The 24,947-nt window shown below is 40.8% G+C and overlaps 1 protein-coding gene across 1 annotated transcript in view; it reads right to left on the bottom strand.

Moving 5' to 3' along the window:
- Positions 1-4,378: 4,378 nt before the first annotated feature.
- Positions 4,379-24,947, bottom strand: part of GABRA1 (gamma-aminobutyric acid type A receptor subunit alpha1) — a 708,344-nt gene continuing 687,775 nt past the window's right edge. The window contains exon 10 of the mRNA XM_063447498.1: positions 4,379-5,140. Coding sequence (XP_063303568.1) covers positions 4,835-5,140 — 306 coding nt within the window. The 3' untranslated portion in view covers positions 4,379-4,834. The remainder of the gene's footprint in view (positions 5,141-24,947) is intronic.

Below are 24,947 nucleotides of genomic sequence, written 5' to 3'. Positions count from 1 at the left end.
AAACCAAATTACATGCTTGGCATATGTATGTGCTGCACATGTGCTGGTGTGTATTGCATCTCACCAATTCTATACTAAAGGTCAACATTACCTAAAAAAGTGCCATATGATTCTATGTGTTTGAAAGAAAGGAAATTACTAAAAGAACTATAACACTAATATAAGTTGTACCAGCTGACACAATAACATATGTCTATTTTATTTTGGCCTTTTTGTTAACATAGTTACATGCTTTTATCTAACTGTGACAAAAAAACTCATAACTTTGATTGTGACAGTATTTCTTACCACTTTTGTTTAGTATGACACAGCAATTATTTTATATGGTTTTAATTGACTATTAATATAATTCGTACTTATATGTACTTATATATATACACAAATTATATTAATAGTCAATTAAAACCATATAAAATAATTGCACATTTATATATGTATATATATATATATATATATATATATATATATATATATATATGGGTGTAGAAACAATCGCACTCCTGGGACTTGGTTGAAGTAGTAAAATTTAGCTTTTATTTATTCCATATAAAATATCAACGTTTCAGCTCCAACATGGAGCTTTCATCAGGACAGGTAACATGTTATAACGTTGATATGTTATATGGAATAAATAAAAGCAAAATTTTACTACTTCAACCAAGTCCCAGGAGTGCGATTGTTTCTACACCCATATCTACCTTTGCCACAACCAGCACCGGGCACTACAAAAGTCTTCTTGGAGTGCAAGCTACTACAATATATATATATATATATATATATATATATATATATATATATATATATATATATATGGTATATGTAGAGTTTTTACACCCTATATATTGTTTTTTGGCGTTTAATGATTGTCTTGATCAAAGTCTGGAACTGAACTGAAACATGGACCTAAACATTGATGTGTATAAAATAAAGGTATTTTGTTTGTACTACAAAGCCCTCTGAGTGCACTTTCCTTGAAGGCATAAAGTTTGCACTGAGGTCAGCACGAGACGGGAGAATGTTTGCTGGGCTGTTGTTGGATATATAGCCATTCTTGGTTTCATTTATTTATGTGTATATATATATATATATATATATATATATATATATATATATCTCAAAAATGAACAGTATGACCAGCACTCACTGTTTTGTAGAGTAGATAAAAAGTATAAACTTTATTCAAACATAGTTAAAAAATGGCAGCTCGACGTTTCAGTCCTGTTCTAGGACTTTCATCAAGAACCAACTATGTTTGAATAAAGTTTATACTTTTTATCTACTCTACAAAACCTTGAGTGCTGGTCATACTGTTCATTTTTGATATTTAAATCTGCCCTGGATTTCAAGCACCCGGACCTTAAAGCTTCAGTCAGTGTGCAAGGAACCTGGATTACTATATATATATATATATATATATATATATCTATATATATATATATTGTTGTTTGCTGTTTAATGGTTGTCTTGATAAAAGTATGGAATTATATGCATATATATGTGTTTATGAATGCGTGTGTACATTTGTACATGTGTAGGTATATGTATAGGTGCTTGTGCATGTAGAAGTGTGCATGCATATATATTTGTGTCTTTAAGTGTATGTATATGTATGTATTTGTGTACGTGTGCATATGTATGTGTGTATTTTATACATATATAAATGTCTGGTGTCTATTTTCTATCAGACCTGTGTCTTTTCTGTACTCATGTCTTTAACCCCAGTATCACGGCTTAACTTTAAATTCTTAGTGTCGTTTTTGCTCAGAAATGCTTTAGACTGAGAAAGGAATGTTCTCCTTAAAGTTTGTCATTCCAAAAGTATCTCAGTCTAATAAAAAAGTTATTACATGATACTATTGACATCAGTTATTTTACTTCTGCATCACTGGCCTAATATAGCTGCAATCTCTATTATATATTATATAAATAAAAGTAGAGCACTCACTGGGCTTTGTAGTGAAAATAATGCTTCTTTATTTAAGTAGACCAAATGCAGTTTCAGCAGGATCAATGTTTCAGTCCTGTGATGGAGTTTTATTAAGATAGGACTGAATAGTTGAACCTACTCTAAGTGCATTCAGTCTGCTTCAATACTTCAATTAAGCAGCATTATCTCCACTACTAAGCCCTGCAAGTGCTCCCCTGTTTGCTTTTTGTTTATTGGGTATATATTGGATTATTTACTTCTTGGTGCCCCTTCATTATCTACAGAAGAACCATACATTCATAATTAAGCAAGTTTAAGCTTTCACATATATGTGGTGTACAAATGAAACTCAGTGTTTAAATATTGAAGAGGGTTTTTAGAAAAAATACAATCATCAGACATTTAGCTTATCTAAAATAAGCTGAATATTATATAACACTACCTGAGGCTTCATTTTAAAATAAACCTGATGATATGGCAATGATTTATACATGGAGGAATTAGTACTAGAAAATATTCAATAAATAATGTTGCTAAGCTACTGATTTGCTTTTTTGATATGTGTCTTGATTGACATGCTAAATTAAAACCTCAAATACCAACATAAATATACTATGCCATTTTATAACCAGTAGTATTAAACAGACTGTTATCATATATTTAGATCATAACTTCATAAAAGTGCATTTTTTACTAGTTAATTTAATATACATACATACACTAATGTTGCAAAATATTTTTGTATGTTTATGAAATACATTGAAGACAATATTTTTTACTTATTAAATACTACTGCTAAATGTAGGTATGTGTAGGCAAAAAACATGTCACTCTGATTCAAACATAGTATAAGGCTTTATGTCTTTATGAACAGTAAACTTTGCTTGAGCATCAAAATGGGCAAAATATATATATTTTTTTGGTTTATTTATTATGTCAAGTTCAAATTCATATTTTCAATTAGAGCATTTGTGTAGTGGGTGCTATGTAATTGAGTAATATAATAATATTTGTTTATTTTTTGTAAAGTATTATTTGCCAGTTTTTTTTTTAAATACATACCACCTTGCCCATCAAATTAAAGGGCAATTGATAGATATTTTATCTTTGAAAAATATAATTTTTTTGTTTTACTTTTTTAATTCATACGTATGTTTATGTGTGTAAGACAGAGCTTCTATCTACACAAATACACATTCATACAGAGAAAACGTTCTATTCACTAAACTTGCATTTGTACAGAATTGCCAAAAGCAGATTCTAGGCCAAAATAACCAACGCATGTTTCTGAAGTTTACATATTTTTCCACATTTACTATTTTTACCGAGAATGTGAAATTCATTGTGCAGTAAATAATCCCCATTGTGCTTCTACAACAAAGAGAAAACAACTTAAAATTATTTCAAATGCAGTGATTTTATATATTTTATTCATTGAGATTTATTATACCTGGGCCCTTATTTAATTAGTTTGGATCAGCATCACACACGATCACAATATGTCAACATCAAAAGATTTACCTACAAAAATCTCCCATATGTATATTTATGGTGACTTATGTAGATGAATCATCTGAAAAGTTTTTTCTAAAAGATTATGATAATTCCTGATGATTCAAAATAAATAAATTGAGGCACTTGTCCTTAAATCTTTTTCACACAACAATTAGTTGAGGTGAAATGAAAACTGAATTGCAAATTTGCAAATTGTATGATTGAATAGTTGTATTGGAAAACATTTGCAATTTGCTAAATTTCGGTATTCGGTTTTCAATTCAGCACAAGATACCATTTTGTGAGTAAAGCTAGGAGACATTTTAGTATTCTCTATAATCCATCAATGTCTCTTATTTAAACTTAAAAAAAATAATTGATCATTGATATCTTCCTCTTGAAAAGGTTATAATCGAGTAGCTGCAAAACCATGAGAAACGTTAGTTCTGCAATCCTAAAGTAAGGGTTAAAAAAAACTGTGTGCCTTTTCAAAATGCGTTTTAGTGTATGTATAATAAATATGTGTATGTATATATATATATCTATATATTTGGTATATATATATACCAAAAGTTGTTGTGAAGAAAAAAGTGTGGATGTAAACCTCTTCACCCTGAAGTAAGTGGTAGGCATATACCTACCCAGAATCCCTTGCAGTAGTGAGAGCACTGTTAAAGTGAGATTTCTGTGGGAAAAGCACATCTTATGGCTTGACTGGTGTGTGTGTTTGTGTTATATAGTAATGGATTAACTAAACTGATTGATTAGTATAAAGAGTGATTTCAGTCAAAACATGTTGGTCATAAATTTAAAATGATCTGGAAAGTGTGGGGCATGTATCATTTAGTACTACTAATAATACTACTGCTACTACTAATATAATAATAATAATAATAATAATAATAATAATAATAATAATAACAAGGTATTTAATAAGGAAGTAGATTTTGATTTTGCCAGTTTTCAAGTACAAGGATCTTCTAGATGTTATCAGAATCTAAAACACTTGTTTAGCTTAAAATTGTCTGAGATCATAGCATTTTACTAACATATGCAGTTCCTCTATTTACAGTAATTAACTGTCCGTATCTAAATATTTAACACAATAGTTAACACCCTGTAAACTATAAACTGTTAATATAGTAAACTGGATATGTTTCTATCCCTATGTACTTAACCAACATGCTATTGATTTGCTATATCAGCCTTAGAAAACAAAATTACTAGTGCTTGCTCCATTGCTCATACTAAATGTTAACCATAGTATCAGACATTGTTGTCCTCTTTTCAACTATATATAAACCGTCAGTTTCCTTAAGACATAGGCAATATGGCAAATGGGAATTTTCCTCTCTAAATACTGGAAGCTATTCCCAGTGCAAAAGACAGAACATGAACAGATAAGTTAGTTAGTTATTGAGGTGGAGTTGATGGTTTAATTGCAGGCTCCCGATTTAGATACGTTGCCCAATAGACCAAGTTAAAGGTTCCAAAAAGGAGAGGAAATGCTATTCTTGATAGCCGGTCAATCTTGCTGACACTGTTGAATGTTTTCTTGGGTTCTGCTGGCTTTGGTTTTGGTTCAATTTCTTTTGGTTCTATAGTTGCACTTTTGGCAATGGTTGCAAGACCAGGATCTCGAGCTATGGGTGGGTAATTAGCTGTTGCTGAAGCATATGTGTTGTTCTTCTTAATAAGTGGGTCCTTTAACTTTTTAGGCTAGAAAAAAAGAGAAAACACATTATTATTCTGAAAGGCACTGATACATATCAGCCATCATGTTGCATTATCCTTTGGCTTCCAAATATATCTTAGGGAATATTATTTTGCAATTTTGTATGAATGACCTAACACAAGTACATGCTCACTGATTTGTAAAAAGAATCACTATATTGTTTTACACACATGCAAACTTTAGCTATACACAGATTTATACAAAAATAAGAACCACTTGCCCATGTAAATGGGAGTTGCCCACTTTATGTGCAAGGAGCAATACAAGAATTCCTGTAAAAAAAAAAAAAAAAAAAAAGAAGAAGATTCTGGGAAATGCAAGATGTTTTCTACTCCATGAATGTTGCAGTTACCTGTATGTATTTTATGTGTCAAACACAGTTTTATACAGAAAGAACCAGACACACAGACAATATGAAAGAGGGCTATGTATTATCATATAACATTTTGCCCTTATTTCATTTGTGCCTGATTCTGTCTGCCTACTATTATGTAAGAGATTGCATATTCTAGAATGTGGTAATCCAGCAGAGTAAAACAAAGTCCAGCAGAGGAAAAACAAAGTCTAATTCTGTACAAATGTACAGACAAACATTCCTCGTACAGTAATGGTACCGTGAACAAAGGGAAAAGCCAGTACTGGAGTAAGGGTCATTTAAGGTATAGACACTTGCTTGGTAAGGGAAGCAACCCTAGCTGCTTTATGAGAAGCAGTTTCTTTACGAGAAGCATGAGCCCTATTAGCATGTCTGCAAGTAGAGCAGATTCTCTGCTTAGTTCTATAACTGAATATTTAATATGATAACTTAATTCAAGAGACATATGATGTAGAGTTACGGGGCATAATTGATATCAATTTAGTGATAAAGATAAGAAATTGTTAAGTTAAAAGTAGATAAGCCTGTGGATTGCATGTATAAAAAAATATTAAGGGATAAGTTGTGCGATTATAGTACCACTAGTTGAAATTTTCAACGAAACGCTTATAATAGTCTTCAAGTACGGTAACTAGTGAATTGCACATGTTGCACCACTTTATAAAAGTCATAGTAAGTGCATGTTCAAGCCTGCAAGTGTTACATTCATAAAAGTTAAACTAATGAAGACAATGATCACATTTCCAAAATCTAAATCTAAAGTCTACATGAGTGGTGGTGTGGGATATTAATTGAATCATTTAGGATGACCTAATGCCTTCTAAGGGGCAACCCATTGGCAGCTGGCATGAGCAATTACTTTTATGATAACCATAGGGGACCTAACATTCCTCTCCTACACATATGTTGTGTGGGGGAATAATTATGCAAGTGAGATGTAAATTTGGATCTCAAAAGTGGAGCCTTTGTCCACCCTCACCTGATGGTTTAGGATGCCAAAGCTCCTAGCCACCACTCAAATTAATAATAAGCATACCAAACCCCACAACCAATATACTTATCATCATAACTCTTATTTTTCCTAACGTTATCTGTCTGCCCCATAAAACCTCCCTCCACAATAATTTTTTTTATTTTTTCAAAATTCTTTATTTTCAAGACTTACGACTCTTAATGTGGGGTACAGAATATAGAAAAGGGGAGGGGTACAAGTACAAACCAGTTAGTCGAGTGAGTTAACATTTGACATTTCAGAATTGGGATTATAGAAACTGGAATAGCAGTGGTTCGAGTTCCAGATGTCGTTGGCGGTAGTCTCTTTTGCTGACGTTGGCTTTTGGTCATAGAGTCGTCAAGCTGGTGGAATGTCATTCAGTGTCAATGAATATAGGCTAGTGCCTTGTACGTCTGGGGGGGTTATAGAGGTGGGTGGGGTAATTGGAAGAAGGGGGGGTTGCATTCCCAGTCGTGGTTCGGGCAAGGTCCCTGTAGTCCCCGTAGGGCCAGTTCCTCGCGGTGTGGTTCGGGGTTGTCCACAATAATTTTTAATGTTACTACAATAAATACATTTAAAAAAAACAAGTAAAATATAAAAAAAATGTAATTGAATGCTCTGCATATAAGCTTTAAAGTTGAAAAACATTCTACTGAACTTTCAAACAGTTGGAAACCCTTTGTGAAGATTTTTACTGCCTTGAAGTTTATTCTACATGGAACACTCGAGGGCCACTGTTGTTGCAGCATGTTTTGAAATGTTTCATCAATTTGTCAATGTAACGGACCGTTTCACTTACAAGAGGATAAAACCCAGTTTAGGCGATATCCCCCTTTTCCATAGACCAGCAGCTACAGCAATCACCAACCTCCCGAACTGCAAACTGTACAAATTCTGGAAACTCCCGAACTGGAAACACACGAACCCTGGAATCAGCCGAACAGAAAAAGCATACAATCCGCTTACACTCCTGGCAGTCAGCATACAATCCAATTCCCCCAAAAACGAGACGACACATCGGTTTGAGGGTCAAGCAGAATCTGAGGTGCTGGCACACCCAGCCTGGTTTTTATTACAGTTGTTGCAAATACAGGTCCGCCCACAGGGAGGTATAAAACAAGCACTCACACATATTCCCTCCCCTTATCCTGAGAGGAAACTCAATTATATATACAGTTAAAACATACTTTCTACCCAACTTTCATAACTCTAAAACCATACATCACATTCACATAAAAATACATATCCACAATCAATCCATTCAGGGGAACGACATATTAAAAAATGGCATGAATCAGACCAGTGGTTCAAAAGTTAGTAAAGTATCTTTTAAAACCCCTGTCAGATTGTTTTTCCGGCTCAGACCGGTTTTACAGAGCCCTCTCTCCTGGAGACAAGGTAGAAGTAATCTAATTACCTCCCAGGGCAGAGACAGACTCCCTTGAGCACATGGGGACACAAAGACAGTAAAACACTTTAAAATACATAAAGTCACCTTTTACACATAACACACAGACATTTCACATATCCCCAGATAGCTGGGATCTGAGCGCACAAAACTACCGAATAGCGCGCAGATCCTATTCACACAGTTCAATTGCCATGGAGCCGAAGTCTTTAACTACAAGAATGGGCTCCATGGCATAGCTATCTGGGTTAACACATTCACATAAAGTCTGGTCCATAGTCCAAAGGCAAGAGGCGGGCAAGCAGCCCCCTCCAAGGACACGTGGTGAGGTCGGTTTCGCCACACTTCTCCCCTTTACCCCCCAGACTAACAGGGTATCTGACCTCCTGCCGGTCAGTGCCCTGGTTAGTCCAGCAACCCACCCACGAAGCACAAACAGCAGTACCTCCCACCCACAATCCCACCCACAATAAATGTTTACTCCACCTGGATAAAGTAGCAGCTTGTCCAGGTTCAGTTTCCTCACCACGGCTGTGCGGGGAGCTGGTAAACTGCCTTGGTGGGTTGCTGAGTGGGCAGAGACCAGCGGTACTCTGCCCTGGTGCCAGCGCTACCACTGAAGTAGCCTGATTGGAGCCTGGTTGTGGGAGGGGGAGACCGACCGTCTCCCCTCTGGGTACACAGCTCTGGGGCTGGGGGACAGGACCGACCGTCCCTACCCCTTGTGCTGCAAGTGCAGAGACTACGGTCTCATCTGCACTGTTGGGGGGTGTAACATCTCCCCTTGGTGGGTTAGGCTGCCGCTGGAGAGAGGGTGTAACAAGCTCCTCTCTCTGGACGGTGAACTGCCGCTGGGGTTAGCAGGCTCCTCTCCCTGACACTCTCTCTGCTGGTGGAGAGGGGGACCAGCTGTCTCCCCTTTCATTATTTTGTTCTGCTGCTGGGGTGCGAGACTGATGGTCTCAGCTCCCTGGGGTACACACTGCCGCTGGGGGGAAAGGATTGCACCCTCAGCTCCCTGGGGTACACACAGCCGCTGGGGAGGAAGGATTGCACCCTCAGCTCCCTGGGACACACACTGCCGCTGGGGAGGAAGGATTGCACCCTCAGCTCCCTGGGGTACACACTGCCGCTGGGGAGGAAGGACGACACCTTCAGCTCCCTGGGATACAATCTGCCGCTGGGGAGGAAGGACTGCACCTTCAGCTCCCTGGGACTTACTCGGCTGCTGGGGAGGAAGGACTGCACCTTCAGCTCCCTGGGACACACACTGCCGCTGGGGAGGAAAGATGACACCTTCAGCTCCCTGGGGTACACACTGCCGCTGGGGAGGAAGGACGACACCTTCAGCTCCCTGGGACACACACTGCCGCTGGGGAGGAAGGACAGCACCTTCAGCTCCCTGGGACTTACTCTGCCGCTGGGGAGGAAGGACGGCACCTTCTGCTCCCTGGGATACACACTGCCGCTGGGGAGGAAAGATGACACCTTCAGCTCCCTGGGGTACACACTGCCGCTGGGGAGGAAGGACGACACCTTCAGCTCCCTGGGATACAATCTGCTGCTGGGGAGGAAGGACGGCACCTTCAGCACCCTGGGACTTGCTCTGCCGCTGGGGAGGAAGGACTGCACCTTCTGCTCCCTGGGACTCACACTGCCGCTGGGGAGGAAGGCCGGCACCTTCAGCTGCCTGGGATCCAATCTGCCGCTGGGGAGGAAGGATGGCACCTTCAGCTCCCTGGGCTACACACTGCCACTGGGGAGGAAGGACGGCACCTTCAGCTCCCTGGGCTACACACTGCCGCTGGGGAGGAAGGATTGCACCTTCGGCTCCCTGGGATACAATCTGCCGCTGGGGAGGAAGGACTGCACCTTCAGCTCCCTGGGACTTACTCTGCTGCTGAGGAGGAAGGACTGTACCTTCAGCGGTACTCTGCCCTGGTGCCAGCGCTACCACTGAAGTAGCCTGATTGGAGCCTGGTTGTGGGAGGGGGAGACCGACCGTCTCCCCTCTGGGTACACAGCTCTGGGGCTGGGGGACAGGACCGACCGTCCCTACCCCTTGTGCTGCAAGTGCAGAGACTACGGTCTCATCTGCACTGTTGGGGGGTGTAACATCTCCCCTTGGTGGGTTAGGCTGCCGCTGGAGAGAGGGTGTAGCAAGCTCCTCTCTCTGGACGGTGAACTGCCGCTGGGGAGAGGGGTTAGCAGGCTCCTCTCCCTGACACTCTCTCTGCTGGTGGAGAGGGGGACCAGCTGTCTCCCCTTTCATTATTTTGTCCTGCTGCTGGGGTGCGAGACTGATGGTCTCAGCTCCCTGGGGTACACACTGCCGCTGGGGGGAAAGGATTGCACCCTCAGCTCCCTGGGGTACACACAGCCGCTGGGGAGGAAGGATTGCACCCTCAGCTCCCTGGGACACACACTGCCGCTGGGGAGGAAGGATTGCACCCTCAGCTCCCTGGGGTACACACTGCCACTGGGGAGGAAGGACGACACCTTCAGCTCCCTGGGATACAATCTGCCGCTGGGGAGGAAGGACTGCACCTTCAGCTCCCTGGGACTAGCTCGGCTGCAGGGGAGGAATGACTGCACCTTCAGCTCCCTGGGACACACACTGCCGCTGGGGAGGAAAGATGACACCTTCAGCTCCCTGGGGTACACACTGCCGCTGGGGAGGAAGGACGACACCTTCAGCTCCCTGGGACACACACTGCCGCTGGGGAGGAAGGACAGCACCTTCAGCTCCCTGGGACTTACTCTGCCGCTGGGGAGGAAGGACGGCACCTTCTGCTCCCTGGGATACACACTGCCGCTGGGAGGAAAGATGACACCTTCAGCTCCCTGGGGTACACACTGCCGCTGGGGAGGAAGGACGACACCTTCAGCTCCCTGGGATACAATCTGCTGCTGGGGAGGAAGGACGGCACCTTCAGCTCCCTGGGACTTGCTCTGCCGCTGGGGAGGAAGGACTGCACCTTCTGCTCCCTGGGACTCACACTGCCGCTGGGGAGGAAGGCCGGCACCTTCAGCTGCCTGGGATCCAATCTGCCGCTGGGGAGGAAGGATGGCACCTTCAGCTCCCTGGGCTACACACTGCCACTGGGGAGGAAGGACGGCACCTTCAGCTCCCTGGGGTACACACTGCCGCTGGGGAGGAAGGATTGCACCTTCGGCTCCCTGGGATACAATCTGCCGCTGGGGAGGAAGGACTGCACCTTCAGCTCCCTGGGACTTACTCTGCTGCTGAGGAGGAAGGACTGTACCTTCAGCTCCCTGGGATACACACTGCCACTGGGGATCCTCACAGGACCAGTCTAGGAGATCTGCTACCTCGGGTACCGTTGGTTGCTGTTGGGAAGGTTGTCTCTTCCCGGGCCTCATTGATGAGTCGCAGGTAATCCCCCTCCAGGTTCCATTCTTTGGCGACCAAATACTGTAGGTCTGCCTCGAGGTCAATAGCGCTAGGGAGCCCCAGCATGTCTTCTCGGTTGTAACACAGGTCCCAAAAACGAGAGTCAGTCGCTTTCCCAAAGTCCTCATCATCAATATTATCCCAAAATCGGCCAAGGTCAGTGTAATCTCCGCCTTCTGGGAACTCATACTCTGCCATCTCGGGGACACACTGAGCTGCGTACCATTGTATCGCCTGGTATGCGTCATCTAGCGCCAGTTCTGCATATACTAGAATCTCGAGTCTAGTCACCCATGCTTCTTCGGTCTGTTTTCTCAGGAGGGGCATCCGCTCTGCCATTCGAGCCAGGATTCGCTGCCTTCTGCTGCGGCGCCGATCCCCTCGCGAATACTGTACCTTCCTCTAGGGCTTCGTTCAACAACCTGGCTCTGACAGCCTCTCTGTACATCAACATGTCCTCCTCTGAGACTGCTCCAGACCCCAGGACGTAATCGTTCAATCTATCTTGAAACTTCTCCATTTTCTGAGTTCCTTTGTAGATAGGGTCGCTGTACGGGTACTAGCGTTGCCCTCAATTTGTAATCCAGGAATGGTGTTGTATGTAGCTGTCCCTCTGGTTGTAGGAACGATCCCGCCGCTTGCCACCAATTGTAACGGACCGTTTCACTTACAAGAGGATAAAACCCAGTTTAGGCGATATCCCCCTTTTCCATAGACCAGCAGCTACAGCAATCACCAATCTCCCGAACTGCAAACTGTACGAATTCTGGAAACTCACGAACTGGAAACACACGAACCCTGGAATCAGCCGAACAGGAAAAGCATACAATCCGCTTACACTCCTGGCAGTCAGCATACAATCCAATTCCCCCAAAAACTAGATGACACATCGGTTTGAGGGTCAAGCAGAATCTGAGGTGCTGGCACACCCAGCCTGGTTTTTATTACAGTTGTTGCAAATACATCCCACATATTCCCTCCCCTTATCCTGAGAGGAAACTCAATTATATATACAGTTAAAACATACTTTCTACCCAACTTTCATAACTCTAAAACCATACATCACATTCACATAAAAATACATATCCACAATCAATCCATTCAGGGGAACGACATATTAAAAAATGTCATGAATCAGACCAGGGGTTCAAAAGTTAGTAAAGTATCTTTTAAAACCCCTGTCAGATTGTTTTTCCGGCTCAGACCTGTTTTACAGAGCCCTCTCTCCTGGAGACAAGGTAGAAGTAATCTAATTACCTCCCAGGGCAGAGACAGACTCCATTGAGCACATGGGGACACAAAGACAGTAAAACACTTTAAAATACATAAAGTCACCTTTTACACATAACACACAGACATTTCACATATCCCCAGATAGCTGGGATCTGAGCGCACAAAACTACCGAATAGCGCGCAGATAGTGATGTACCGAACTGTTCGCCGGCGAATAGTTCCCGGCGAACTTAGCGTGTTCGCCACGGCGGGCGAACATATGCGATGTTCGGTCCGCCCCCTATTAATTTACTAATACTAAGTAAAAATTACTTAGTATTAGTAAATTGTGCCTGTGGCTGCTCACTGTTAAAAAAAAAAAAGGGGGGGGGGTCCTAAAAATCACAATAAGAGGGGGACCTATTGCCCCCCCTTGGCCCCCACCCCTGAGCGGCGGGTGGGGGCCCTAAAAATAACAATTAGGGGGGACCTATTGTCCCCCCCCGGCCCCCACCCCTGAGCGGCGGGTGGGGGCCCTAAAATTAACAATAAGGGGGGGACCTATTGGAGCCGAAGTCTTTAACTACACGAATGGGCTCCATGGCATAGCTATCTGGGTTAACATATTCACATAAAGTCTGGTCCATAGTCCAAAGGCAAGAGGCGGGCAAGCAGCCCCCTCCAAGGACACGTGGCGAGGTCGGTTTCGCCACAGTCAATCTTTTGTTTTATTTTCAGTTTTAATGTTGGGAATTGTTTTGTTGGTTTTTTTTCCATTTTGTGGGGCTGAAGAAAAGAAAATGGAAGATGTCTTATAGTGAGTATATATTTTTTGCCCCCTCTTTATTATTATTAAGTTGAGGGCAGTAGGTAGAAACATTTTCAATTGTGTGGGTTGCTAGGGACATGGGTATCCCTAGTCATTGGGCATTTATATTAAATAGTTGCCCCTACACAATGCCCACTGCAAAAATCAAGTGAATGAAAATGCGCTAATGTGCATTCTGTGGATTGATTCTGTCTCTATTTAATGTAAAATCAGTATGTAGTGGCACCCCAGGTATAGAAGGGGTTAACGCCACCAAAGATGTTCCCTTTCCCAAATGAGAAGTCAGCTACCGAACACTCCTAAGCGCCGAATAGGAAACACACGAATAATCCCTCCAATTACGAAATGAGGCTCTCTATTGAGGGTCAAGCAGGATCTGTTTAAAGGACCACTATAGGCACCCAGACCACTTCAGCTTAATGAAGTGATCTGGGTGCCAGGTCCAGCTAGGGTTAACCCATTTTTTTATAAACATAGCAGTTTCAGAGAAACTGCTATATTTATAAATGGGTTAATCCAGCCCTCAAATCCTCTAGTGGCTGTCTCACTGACAGCCGCTAGAGGCGCTTGCGTGATTCTCACTGTGAAAATCACAGTGAGAGCACGCAAGCATCCATAGGAAAGCATTGATAACGCTTTCCTATGAGACCGGCTGAATGCGCTCGCAGCTCTTGCAGCGAGTGCGCATTCAGCCGAATGGGAGGAGAGGAGGAGGCTCGGAGGAGGAGAGCTCCCCGCCCGGCGCTGGAGAAAGGTAAGTGTTTAATCCTTTACTCTCCCCAGAGCCCGGCGGGAGGGGGTCCCTGAGGGTGGGGGCATCCTCAGGGCACTATAGTGCCAGGAAAACAAGTATGTTTCCCTGGCACTATAGTGGTCCTTTAATGTGGGCTACATGCCCGTCTTTTATGAAGGTCTTCCAGCAAGGGACACTACTATAGGGACCTTGTTGAAGACTAGGACAAGTTTGTACATTAACCAATCAGAAACATATACAGTGATAAACACTCCCACATGGACATTACAAACCCTTCTCTCTATCCTGGAGATAATTGGGTTAAGTGCTAGAAGTAACTCAAATATCCTCCATTTTATAGGAACAGTAAAATACAATAAAAATATGTATTCCCAAAACTACCGAACAGAATCCCCTTAGATCTGTGCACACAATATAACCGAACAACGCTCAGATCCCATACACACAGTTCAATCGCCATGGAGCTAAAGTCTTGTACAAAGTGCGTTCGTCGAAATGAATGGGCTCCATGGGATGGCTATCTGTGGTAGCTCTGTTCATATATAGTCAATGTACCGAACGGTATGGCGTTTGTATGAACCTGGAACGGAACAAGGAAGGGTCGATGACTTCAGCGGTGTTCGTGTGAAATAGTGTCCAATTTTAGTTCCATAGGTTTGTCGACGAACACCGCTGGGCGTTCGACTGTCCAAGATGTCCACATGTTTGTTCATATGAACGACGACCACCCAGCCGACCATTCGGGAGTTGGAAGTGTCTGCAGTTAACCTCAATGTTAATGAGGGCAGAAAGGTTAATGAGCAGTACACTTCCCTGCTGGGTGGCCTGCCATTCGGTAGTTCTTTCGTATGTAAGGGAATGAAACGTAGGGCCGTACGGACAAGTGACAAATAACGAACAAACAGACGAACCCAAGGCAAGTAATAGTAATCCAAAGACAGAGAGGTTTGTCACATAGTACTTTCTACATATTTAAAATTATATACTTTGTATAGGGTTAAGATCCAAAAAGCATTGTTTTTCAAACATACAACAGAATGCACCTGGTTGTTTGGTGCAAATGTGGTCAGGATGACCAAATTCAGCTTAGTAAATAAGACAATTTTTATTCTGGTTGGAATTTTGCCATTTACACCAGATTTTGTCCATCCAGACAAAATCCTGTGTTTAGTGAATTACCCTAACAAGGTAAACCTGTTACATGTAGGTTTGAGAAACATTATGGAACTGAGTCACAGACAAACAGTGATTCACTTTTTCCTCAATTGAAGGTGGATATCAGAATTTAATGTTTAAGACTTGGCTAAACGACAGTTAACTATAGAGAATAGTGAGCTTCCACTGAAAACGTCAGACAAAAAAAAAAATCTCTAATAAGACCGATAGGGGTATTTTTCTGCCTGAAGCTGAAGCAAGCAAGGTGAATTGTTTCATTGTTTGTATTGGGACTGACATGTACTATGATCATTATTGCCACCCAAGAGTAGTGGGAGTCTGAATGCAGGACTTATTTTTGTGTATTTGTATTTACTGTTGTATCACACAGCCATGTTACAATGCAGCCACCCAGCCCATGTGTTCCCTATTGGGGGTTAATAAGTATGTAGGGTTTAGAAAAAAAACCCTTCTCTGGCTCAGAGATTTTTTTGCCTAAAGCTGAAGCAAGCAAAAACTTAGTGTAGGACCCACCTAAGAGGTTTGCCTTGATGTGGCAGGTGGGCTTACACCTAATGGCCATAGGAGTGAAACAAAAATCCTCCATTTGTCTAGATATGCATGGGGATTTGGGATAGTGCACAGGTAACTATTTTCTTTGGTTTTTATTGTATGTATTGGAGCTGATGTATACTATGGTCATTGCTTCCGCCCAAGAGTAGTTATTTTTGTGTTTTTGCATGACAGACTGTTGTCAGAACACACAGTGCATCACAATTTGCTGTGCCATGGCTGTGTAGCCACAGACCAGTCAGAGTGCCCATGATTACCTGTGTCCACCATTAACAGCACCTTCAATGAGATGGAAGAGTCAGACACATGGAGCAATTGATGAAGAATGCCTGGTCTAATAATATAACGGTTTGGGGTGAATGGGCTCAGTATACAGTGAGAGAGAGCATGGGAACTATCACTTTGAGATCGTCTCTGAAACTCAGAATGCATCCATCAAAACAGGCAAGACAAAACAAAGTCTATAAACAGCACAGACAGTAGAGACTTGTAATCTCTAGGGAACTCACAAAACATCTAAGTAATGAGCCTTTGTGGGCAGAAATGAAATAGAGGAGTGGAAAAGGGAGGAGCCTAGGGCTACCTCCAATTTGTGTACACCCCCTCTATGGGTAGGATGCTATGTCAGGTCTTCCTCCCACTCTGCCGTTCTGTACACTGCTCCTCTAAAGACTGGGCTGAGCTGCCAAGGGCTCTGACACTCAGAGGAGAATTCAGAGCACCATGGTGTAACGGACCGTTTCAGCAGACAAGGGGTTAAAATCCATTTAGGCGATAATCCCCTTTTCACAGACAGGCACAGCTACTGAAAAATCACCAAAACTCACGAATTGGATATAAGTGAATGCACCAAACTCCCGAACTGCATACAAGGGAATAAGGTAGCACTCCAAACTCCCAAACTGGAACCTCACGAATAGCTGCTAGCAGACAAACAGGAAAAGCTCCCAAGCGGCTTACACTCCTGGCAGTCAGTCCCTATCAGCATACAGTGAATCCCCCCAAGAACGAGACAAGACTCCGTGTTGAGGGTCAAGCAGTGGTCTGTTTATTGAGGGCTACCTGCCCCTGTATTTATGCAGGTCTCCCACCTGGTGGACACTCCCCTAGGGGACCAGATGGAAGACTGTAACAATGGACAGACAAGTACCAATTACAGACATACAGCAGTAAAACATCCCCACAATGCATCCTAGCTTCCTTTCCTCTGCCCTGGAGAAGTAATTCAATTATCTCCCAGGACAAAGGCAAAACTCCATTACACACGTGGGGACACAAAGACAGACTATCACTTTAAAATACATAAAGACACATTTTATACATAAAACACAGACATGTAACATATCCCCAGATAGCTCAGGTCTGAGTGCACATTATTAGGTGAATGGCACTCAGACCACACGAATACAGTTTAATTGCCATGGAGCCAAAGTCTTTAATTACACGAATTGGCTCCATGGCTGTGCTATCTGGGTTAACATTCACATATACAAACTACCGAATTTACATGTATTCGGTTAAATATACACGAATTAGAACCAGGGGCTGGAAGTTCAGCGGTGCCTGCACGTAAAAGTGTCCGGGTTTGGTGCATGAAAGCCAGGCAGAAAAGCGCTGGCTGCCCGGGGAGCTCCAGAACACCGCCACCTAGCGGCCGCTAAGTGTAACCGCGGCCACCCAATAACAATCAATTAAGCTGCGGTTAACCGCAGCTTCAGGGAGGTAAATTGGCAGCACACTTCAGCTCCTGGGTGGCCAATTAACGGCGCCGGCCGGCTTCCCACGGCTCTGGGGAGGTTGCAAACAGGCTGTTTGTTCGGTAGATAGCATCTACCGAACGGCTGTGCAGAAAGGGAGAAATAAATCCTTCTGCACAGTAAAATTAACCCTTTAGCTGCCGGTCCATAATCCAAAGGCAGCAGGCGGGCGACCAGGCTCCTCCAATGCAATGTGGCGAGATTGGTCTCCTCACACATGGGAACACCAATAAGGATGTTTTGGTGTGACTGATACACAGAAAAACAAAAACAGGTTGAGACAAGTGGATGACAACAGAATGCAATATAAGTATATGTAAATAGGAAATATAAAGAAATATATAGATAGATATCCACCCTGCTTGGTAGTGTGGTTTGGTTAGTTTGGATTGCAGTCTGTTTTTCTCACCAAATCCAAAGCAGGGAATTATGGATTGACAATAAAAACAGTAAAAACCTAATAGTGTAATATTGTTTGATCAAGGGTGTTACATTCATACGTGTGGCACTATCAACTATCTCACATTAATTAGTGTGTTACAATGTAATCCTGATCAGGGATATATGGAGGGTGATCAATCAACATTCCTGTACAGGTGAACATGCAGTTAGTAACCATTTGATATGGGAATTTCACAAGTAGTATAGAAATAAAACAGAAAAACACATGGGACACCAATAGTGTAATCCAGTTGAAACCAAAAGATAAAATGAATAAATAAATAAATCACACAAACAAAGAGCATCAAAAGCACCTTAGTTGATAGCTTAAAGCGGTATAAGCCCTGCTCAAGGATATGGCTGAAGATTTTCTTTTTGGAAACATAATGCAAATTAAAATATGGAGAAAATATAGTGCTCTCTGTTTAGAGTGCTACATATATTTTATAATAAAATTTAAATAAATGAACTTACATTGTCTAACTGAAATAGTATCATCAATATTTAGTAAATGGTAAAAAAAAAATTATTCCATAAAATTACCAAACATTAATATGAAAAAAACAAATAGAAAAGCAAAATGTAGATAAGATCAGCAATCTTCCTAAAATCACATGTTTCACCACATAAGTTTTTTCAAGTGATAAAAAATAATATCCTGCATGTAGCACTATTTATAGGACACCAGAAAAAAAAACAAAAAACAAAAAAAAAACATGATGATGTCATTAAGTTACAGGACCGCTACAAACACATGTTAACCATTAGTTGAGTAATTAGTGGGCTCATTTATAGTTGAATAATGAGTGGACTAATTTAGATATCACTATTAAATCAAACGGACTACTATAATCAACATGCAATGCGGTATGTATGTGTGATCGCATGTCAATTGCATTACACTATAAACTTAATATTTAAATAGACCGATTTTGTGATTGACATCTTAGAAAGATCTACAATGCTCCATATAAGACTACACCATCATAGTGAACATAGTTGTTTACAATAGTGCTGAAATCCACTGGTGTGGACCCACTATATTACATATATTAGAGACCCATGGGCGGGGTAAAAAAAACTACACAGTCAATAATATCTTGCTGAATAATCACAAAATTGTGTTGTAATTGTATTATGTGATTACAGTGCAAAACTTTATTGAATAAAAACAAGAAAAAAGAGAAGAAATAGACGATTTTTAGATGGGCAATACAGAATGTATCTATTAGATAATCAAAACACAGCAATATGTAATTAGATGAAAGTATTTAAGCATATACAAATTATATGTACATTATATGCTACTACAATCCACACAGAAATGCATTATTATTCATTTTAATAAGAGAGGAGAAATAAATGAGCTCTAAAATTTAATATACAGTTCAAAGTAATAAAATTATTATTAAAACATAAAATAAAGACATTTAAAACATATTTAAAAGGAAATTGTACAGATCGAAATATAAATTAACAATTTGTTAGTTTGTTAACAATTTTTTTAAAGCTTATTTTTATTTTAAAGATCTTCAAATATTTGAAAGGAGGGAGTGTTGTTATTTTTGTATGTGAGATGGTTATCTCTATATTGTTTTTATGCATATTTCATGGCTTCATCCAATAATTAATGTTTAACATTTTTTTTCAAAAAAATGTCATTGTAGCCTAGTAACTTGTTGTTTAAAATCTGATACTGAAGCGCAATTTCTCTTAAGATGTAAAAATTTACTTTTCGGGATTCCGTTCAACCATAGCATATAATTACAGCTTGTTTGGCCACAAACTGACAAGTGCATTTGTATGAACTTTTTAAATAATGTCAAAGTGTGTATCTCTTTTTCATGTATAAAAATTTGTAGGTCTAAGAAATTAATACTTTCTTCCTAAATCCTGAAGTTAAAATAATGCCTCAATTATTTATATTAAGATGATTGTAACGGAGTTCCCTGTAACCCGACTGGATACCTCCACCAAGGGCCACTTCCTAGCTGGAACAGGGGACAAACCACAGCACTTCTGCCCACAGTTGCCGTGGCTTAACTGGGGCCCTGGAACCACTCCTTCCAGGGGCCGAATGGGGAATTTGCTCTAGACACCCACAGGCACTGGACGACACTTAGTCCTGGGAGCTCTAGTCCTTACAAGGACTTTCCCCGTTGAATCCCCTGCAAGCTGAAACAGCAGACACAGGAGTACATCTTCATTCCCACACTGGCCTTTTATGCAAGTTTCCCAACAAGGGCGACACCCAGATGGACCTTGTTGGGCACAGGGACACAAAGTGAATAAACCAATAAAAACAGAGTCATACAGTGAGACACTCCCATGCACAAACAATAGAATCCCTCCTCTGTGCTTGGGAGATAATTGAATCAGGAACTGTACTAATCTAACCCAATTATCTCCAAGCACAGAAAAACATACAATTTTATGAAACCTCAAAAAGTACCATAAAAACACATAAAACCATCCCCTGGTAGCCCTGATCTGGGTGAACAACATATCTAAAAATCACCCAGATCGGTTCAGGGGTTCAGGAATTTCCTGGAAGTCATAGTTTTTACCAACCGTGCACATGGCCCTATGTCCAAAACAGTTGGTTAAGTTTGGTAGTCTTTTTCAGGTTTCCCTGCAGGGCCCATAGTTTGTGGGCAGGAGGCTGGCAAGCAGGCTCCTCCAGAGGCTCATGGTAAACTCACTTAGAGAGGGGAGTTTGTCACAATGATTAAATATGTTTTCAAGTTCTGATTGGGGACCTTTCCAGATAAAAAAAATAGGTAATCTATATAATGGATATAGCAGACCAGGTTCTTATTCCTCAAATGTTTGCCCCACATGGCAGTTGTTTCTCAGTCTGCCATGAACAAACTGGTGTAGCTAGGATTAAACTTGGTCCCCATTGCAATTCTCTTTTTTGGCAAATAAAAAGAGTCCAAATACCAAAAATAATTGTTGGATAAATATTATTAAAAAAAGTTTTATTTGAGCAAAATAACTTCCCAGCTTTCCAAATTAATTTTATTATAGATGTGATCAGACACCTCAATAATAAAATTAATTTGGAAAGCTGGGAAGTTATTTTCCTCAAAAATAATAATTTTTAGTGCCCCACATCCTTGAATAACTGGACATTGCAATTGGCTAAAATATAATCTGGATTCCATGTAATAGCTTTAAAATGTTGAAGAAGAGAGCTTAAATACTTGAAGTAGGATTTCATTATTTTTACTGATGGTTGTAGAATTATATCCAAATATTTTGACAGAATGGATAGAAGAGAGTGTATGCCAGACACTACTGGCCTACCTGTTTGCTTTTTTTTAGTTTTTATGTATTTTTGATTAAATTACAGATAGTATGGGATTGAAAACATTCAAATAGGATAATTCTTTATTATTAAGAATGTATAATATTTTTAATTTGTCTAGATCAGTGGTTCCCAACCCATTCTTCAAGTACCCCCTAACAGTTCAGGATTTAGGGGTTACCCAATTGTGTCTAAGGTGTTTTTAGACAAAAAACAACTTTCAACACAACAGGGTAATCCCTAAATCCTGCATATATGGTTACAGGAAATATATATATATCTATCCCAGTACCCTTCCCCCTTTATTTTCTGTATATATATGTATATATACAGAAAATAGAAAAGAACCCAAGGCACACCAGAATCTGCACATTTTTATTTATTTATACAATACTGGATTAAACAGACTTGACAGAAGAGAAAGTGTATACAACAGTGCAATATATGTTAGAACAATAGTCTCCAAATCACTACTGAGCAATAATAAAGTGCTAAGAGTAACTACAAACACCCATATAAAAATGGCATACTAACTAAGAGCAGGAAAAATGATAGGCCTGACGCTTCGACCCTTAAGCCATCCAAAAGGCTTAACCCCTTAAGGACCAAACTTCTGGAATAAAAGGGAATCATGACATGTCAAACATGTCATGTGTCCTTAAGGGGTTAAGGGCACTTTTAATAATGTAGACATTTTTAATTATAAACAATACTCCTGCCTCCGAAACTTTGTGAGAAATAAATCATGTTTTCTTTTTGATCAGGTGGATGGCCGGGTGCATGTGCATCATTCACCTGGGGAAAAGATGGCAGCAAGATGCACTATGGAAAAAGGCAGGCTGCCAGAGGCAGTGTTATGCTCTGGGCAATGTTATGCTGGGGAACCTTGGGTCCTAGCAATCATGTGGATGTTACTTTGACATGTACCATCTACATAGAGATTGTCTCAGACCACATACACCCCTTCAGGGCAATGGTGTTCCTTAGTGGAAGTGGTATCTTTCAGCAGGATAATGCACCCGGCCACACTGCAAACCTGTTCAGGATTGATTTGAGGAACATGAGAAAAATTGCTTTGACCCCCAAATTCCCAGATCTCAATCCAATTTAGCATCTGTTCGATGTGCTGGAACAACAAATATCAGATCCATGGAGGCCTCACCTTGCAACTTAAATTATCTGCTTCTAATTTATTGGTGCCACATACCACATGACACATTCAAAGTCATGTGGAGTCCATACCTTGACGCATCAGAGCTGTTTTGGAAGCACCATGAGAAACTACACAATATTAGGTAGGTGGTTTTAATGTTGTGGCTGATCAGTGTATATACAGTTGCAAGAAAAAGTATGTGAACCCTTTGGAATGATATGGATTTCTGCACAAATTGGTCATAAAATGTGATCTGATCATCATCTAAGTCACAATACCAGACAATCACAGTCTGCTTAAACTAATAACGCACAAATAATGAAATGTTGCCATGTTTTTATTGAACACACCATGTAAACATTCACAGTGCAGGTGGAAAAAAATATGTGAACCCCTAGACTTCACATACTTTTTCTTGCAACTGTATATTACAATAGCTTATCAATCACTTTAACCCCTTAAGGACACATGACATGTGTGACATGTCATGATTCCCTATTATTCCAGAAGGTGGTCCTTATGGGGTTAAAGGATCACTATAGTGTCAGGGAAACCTTCATTCAGCGCTGGGCTCCCTTGGCGCTGGTGACCTCTCCTATCCCACCAACGTCAGCGGAGCCGAATGCGCATGCGCGGCAAGTGCTGCGCGCACACTCAAAGTGTCCATAGGAAAGCATTTCTTAATGCTTTCCTATTGACGCTCTGCGCAATGGAGGCGAAATGTGCCTCCAGCGTCGAAGATGCGCCTCTAGTGGCTGTCCGGAAGACAGCCACTAGAGGCTGGATTAACCCCAAATGTAAACATAGCAGTTTCTCTGAAACTGCTATGTCTTCAGCTGCAGGGTTACAACTAGAGGGACCTGGCACCCCTTGAGCTGATGTGATCTGGGTGTCTGTAGTGGTCCTTTAAGTGTATGTGTATCTGCATGCACTGGCGTACATACTGCGGTCACAGGGGGGGGGAGGGGCACGGATCAGTTTTCGCACCGGGGCCCCATGGGTTGTGTGTACACCACTGCCCACCATGTTTCTGTTATGCCTATTATGTCAGTTTGCTTCATTTTGTTATTTAGGCTTGTTCCATTAGTATGCCTACATTTAATATGATTATGAGTCAAATAAAATAAAAAACAGTATCAGCGCTTAGTTAATATACCCCTATAATGCATATAGGGATCAACTGTAAAAAATATGTAAAAAAATAGAGAAAAAACTTTTAAAGAAGTCATTAGTATTAAAAAGAAGAAATTTGAGAGAGACCAACAGGATTTTAAGGAAAATCATGTAAGAGATTTTAGAAATAAGAAGATAATGTCAAGAGACACACACAGGAAATCGATTAGAAAACCTCAGAGTATAACAACAGATAGTAAAAATTCCTCTAAATTCATTCCACAAGATAGGAAGATTCCCAACAGTAACAAAAATTCTTATATATCAGGAACCCCTATAGAATCTAGATGGAATACTGTTAGACATTGTAAAGGGGGCAGATCATCCCAGTACAATTCTAAAACTACATTTACCCCTACATTTCATAAACAAACAGAACACACCAATTGGAGACACAAACATAGGTTTGAAGTCCTAGATAGAAGTGAGGAACCAGAGAACAACCAGAATACACATGCTATTAATCATCACGAATCAGACAGTCACTTTTTAGGCCCCAGAGGGATTTTTTTCTGCCAGAGTACGAATATAAATCACATAGACAGAAAGAAAAGACCCCTTATAGGGGATGTAGAGGAGGAAAAAGAACAAAGAAAAAGAAGCAGGTGGTAGAGACGACAGGCATTTTTAATCTATCAGACTTGATCCTCACCAATGATCAAATTAAAGTACTGAATAGAGGCTTGAAATATGCTCCCACTATTAAATCAAACCCCTTCTCTAATTTTCTGGACATTCAAAGGTTTATGAGAAAATTATCCTTGAAACGTTTTATCCTCAACAACCTCAGCTCCACCATAAGAGAATTACCTGCAGATTCTTTTCAGCATACGGAGTTGAAAAACAGGTCCAAATTCTGTCCTAATAACCAGATGAGTGCATCTATGAATGCATTCAGTCTGGCGGTCATGGCGGATCTAGACAAGACAAACAGAGAAATACAAACAGTATATTTTCCTACTGCTCGTAAGATCAGGACTTGACTGTATCGCCAGGTACATGAGACTGTGTTGATCTAAACTATATGTTATCATGAAGTTTTTATCATGTTTAGAAACTAATTTATAACTTATTAATTTAAGATTCAGATTGATTATTCTGTAGCTGAGGATAACTAAAGGAATGTGGACTGTTTATTCCACTACACTTTTATTTTCTATATTTTAATAAATTTTTATTGTACAAAAAAACGGAATCTAATTGATTCGTTTTGCCATTGATTGAAACTATTTGCTAAAACT

This window comes from Pelobates fuscus, chromosome 3 (assembly GCF_036172605.1).
Source record: "Pelobates fuscus isolate aPelFus1 chromosome 3, aPelFus1.pri, whole genome shotgun sequence".
NCBI lineage: Eukaryota > Metazoa > Chordata > Amphibia > Anura > Pelobatidae > Pelobates > Pelobates fuscus.
Note: the sequence above shows the minus strand (reverse complement) of the source record. Positions and strands in the feature narration are given on the sequence as shown.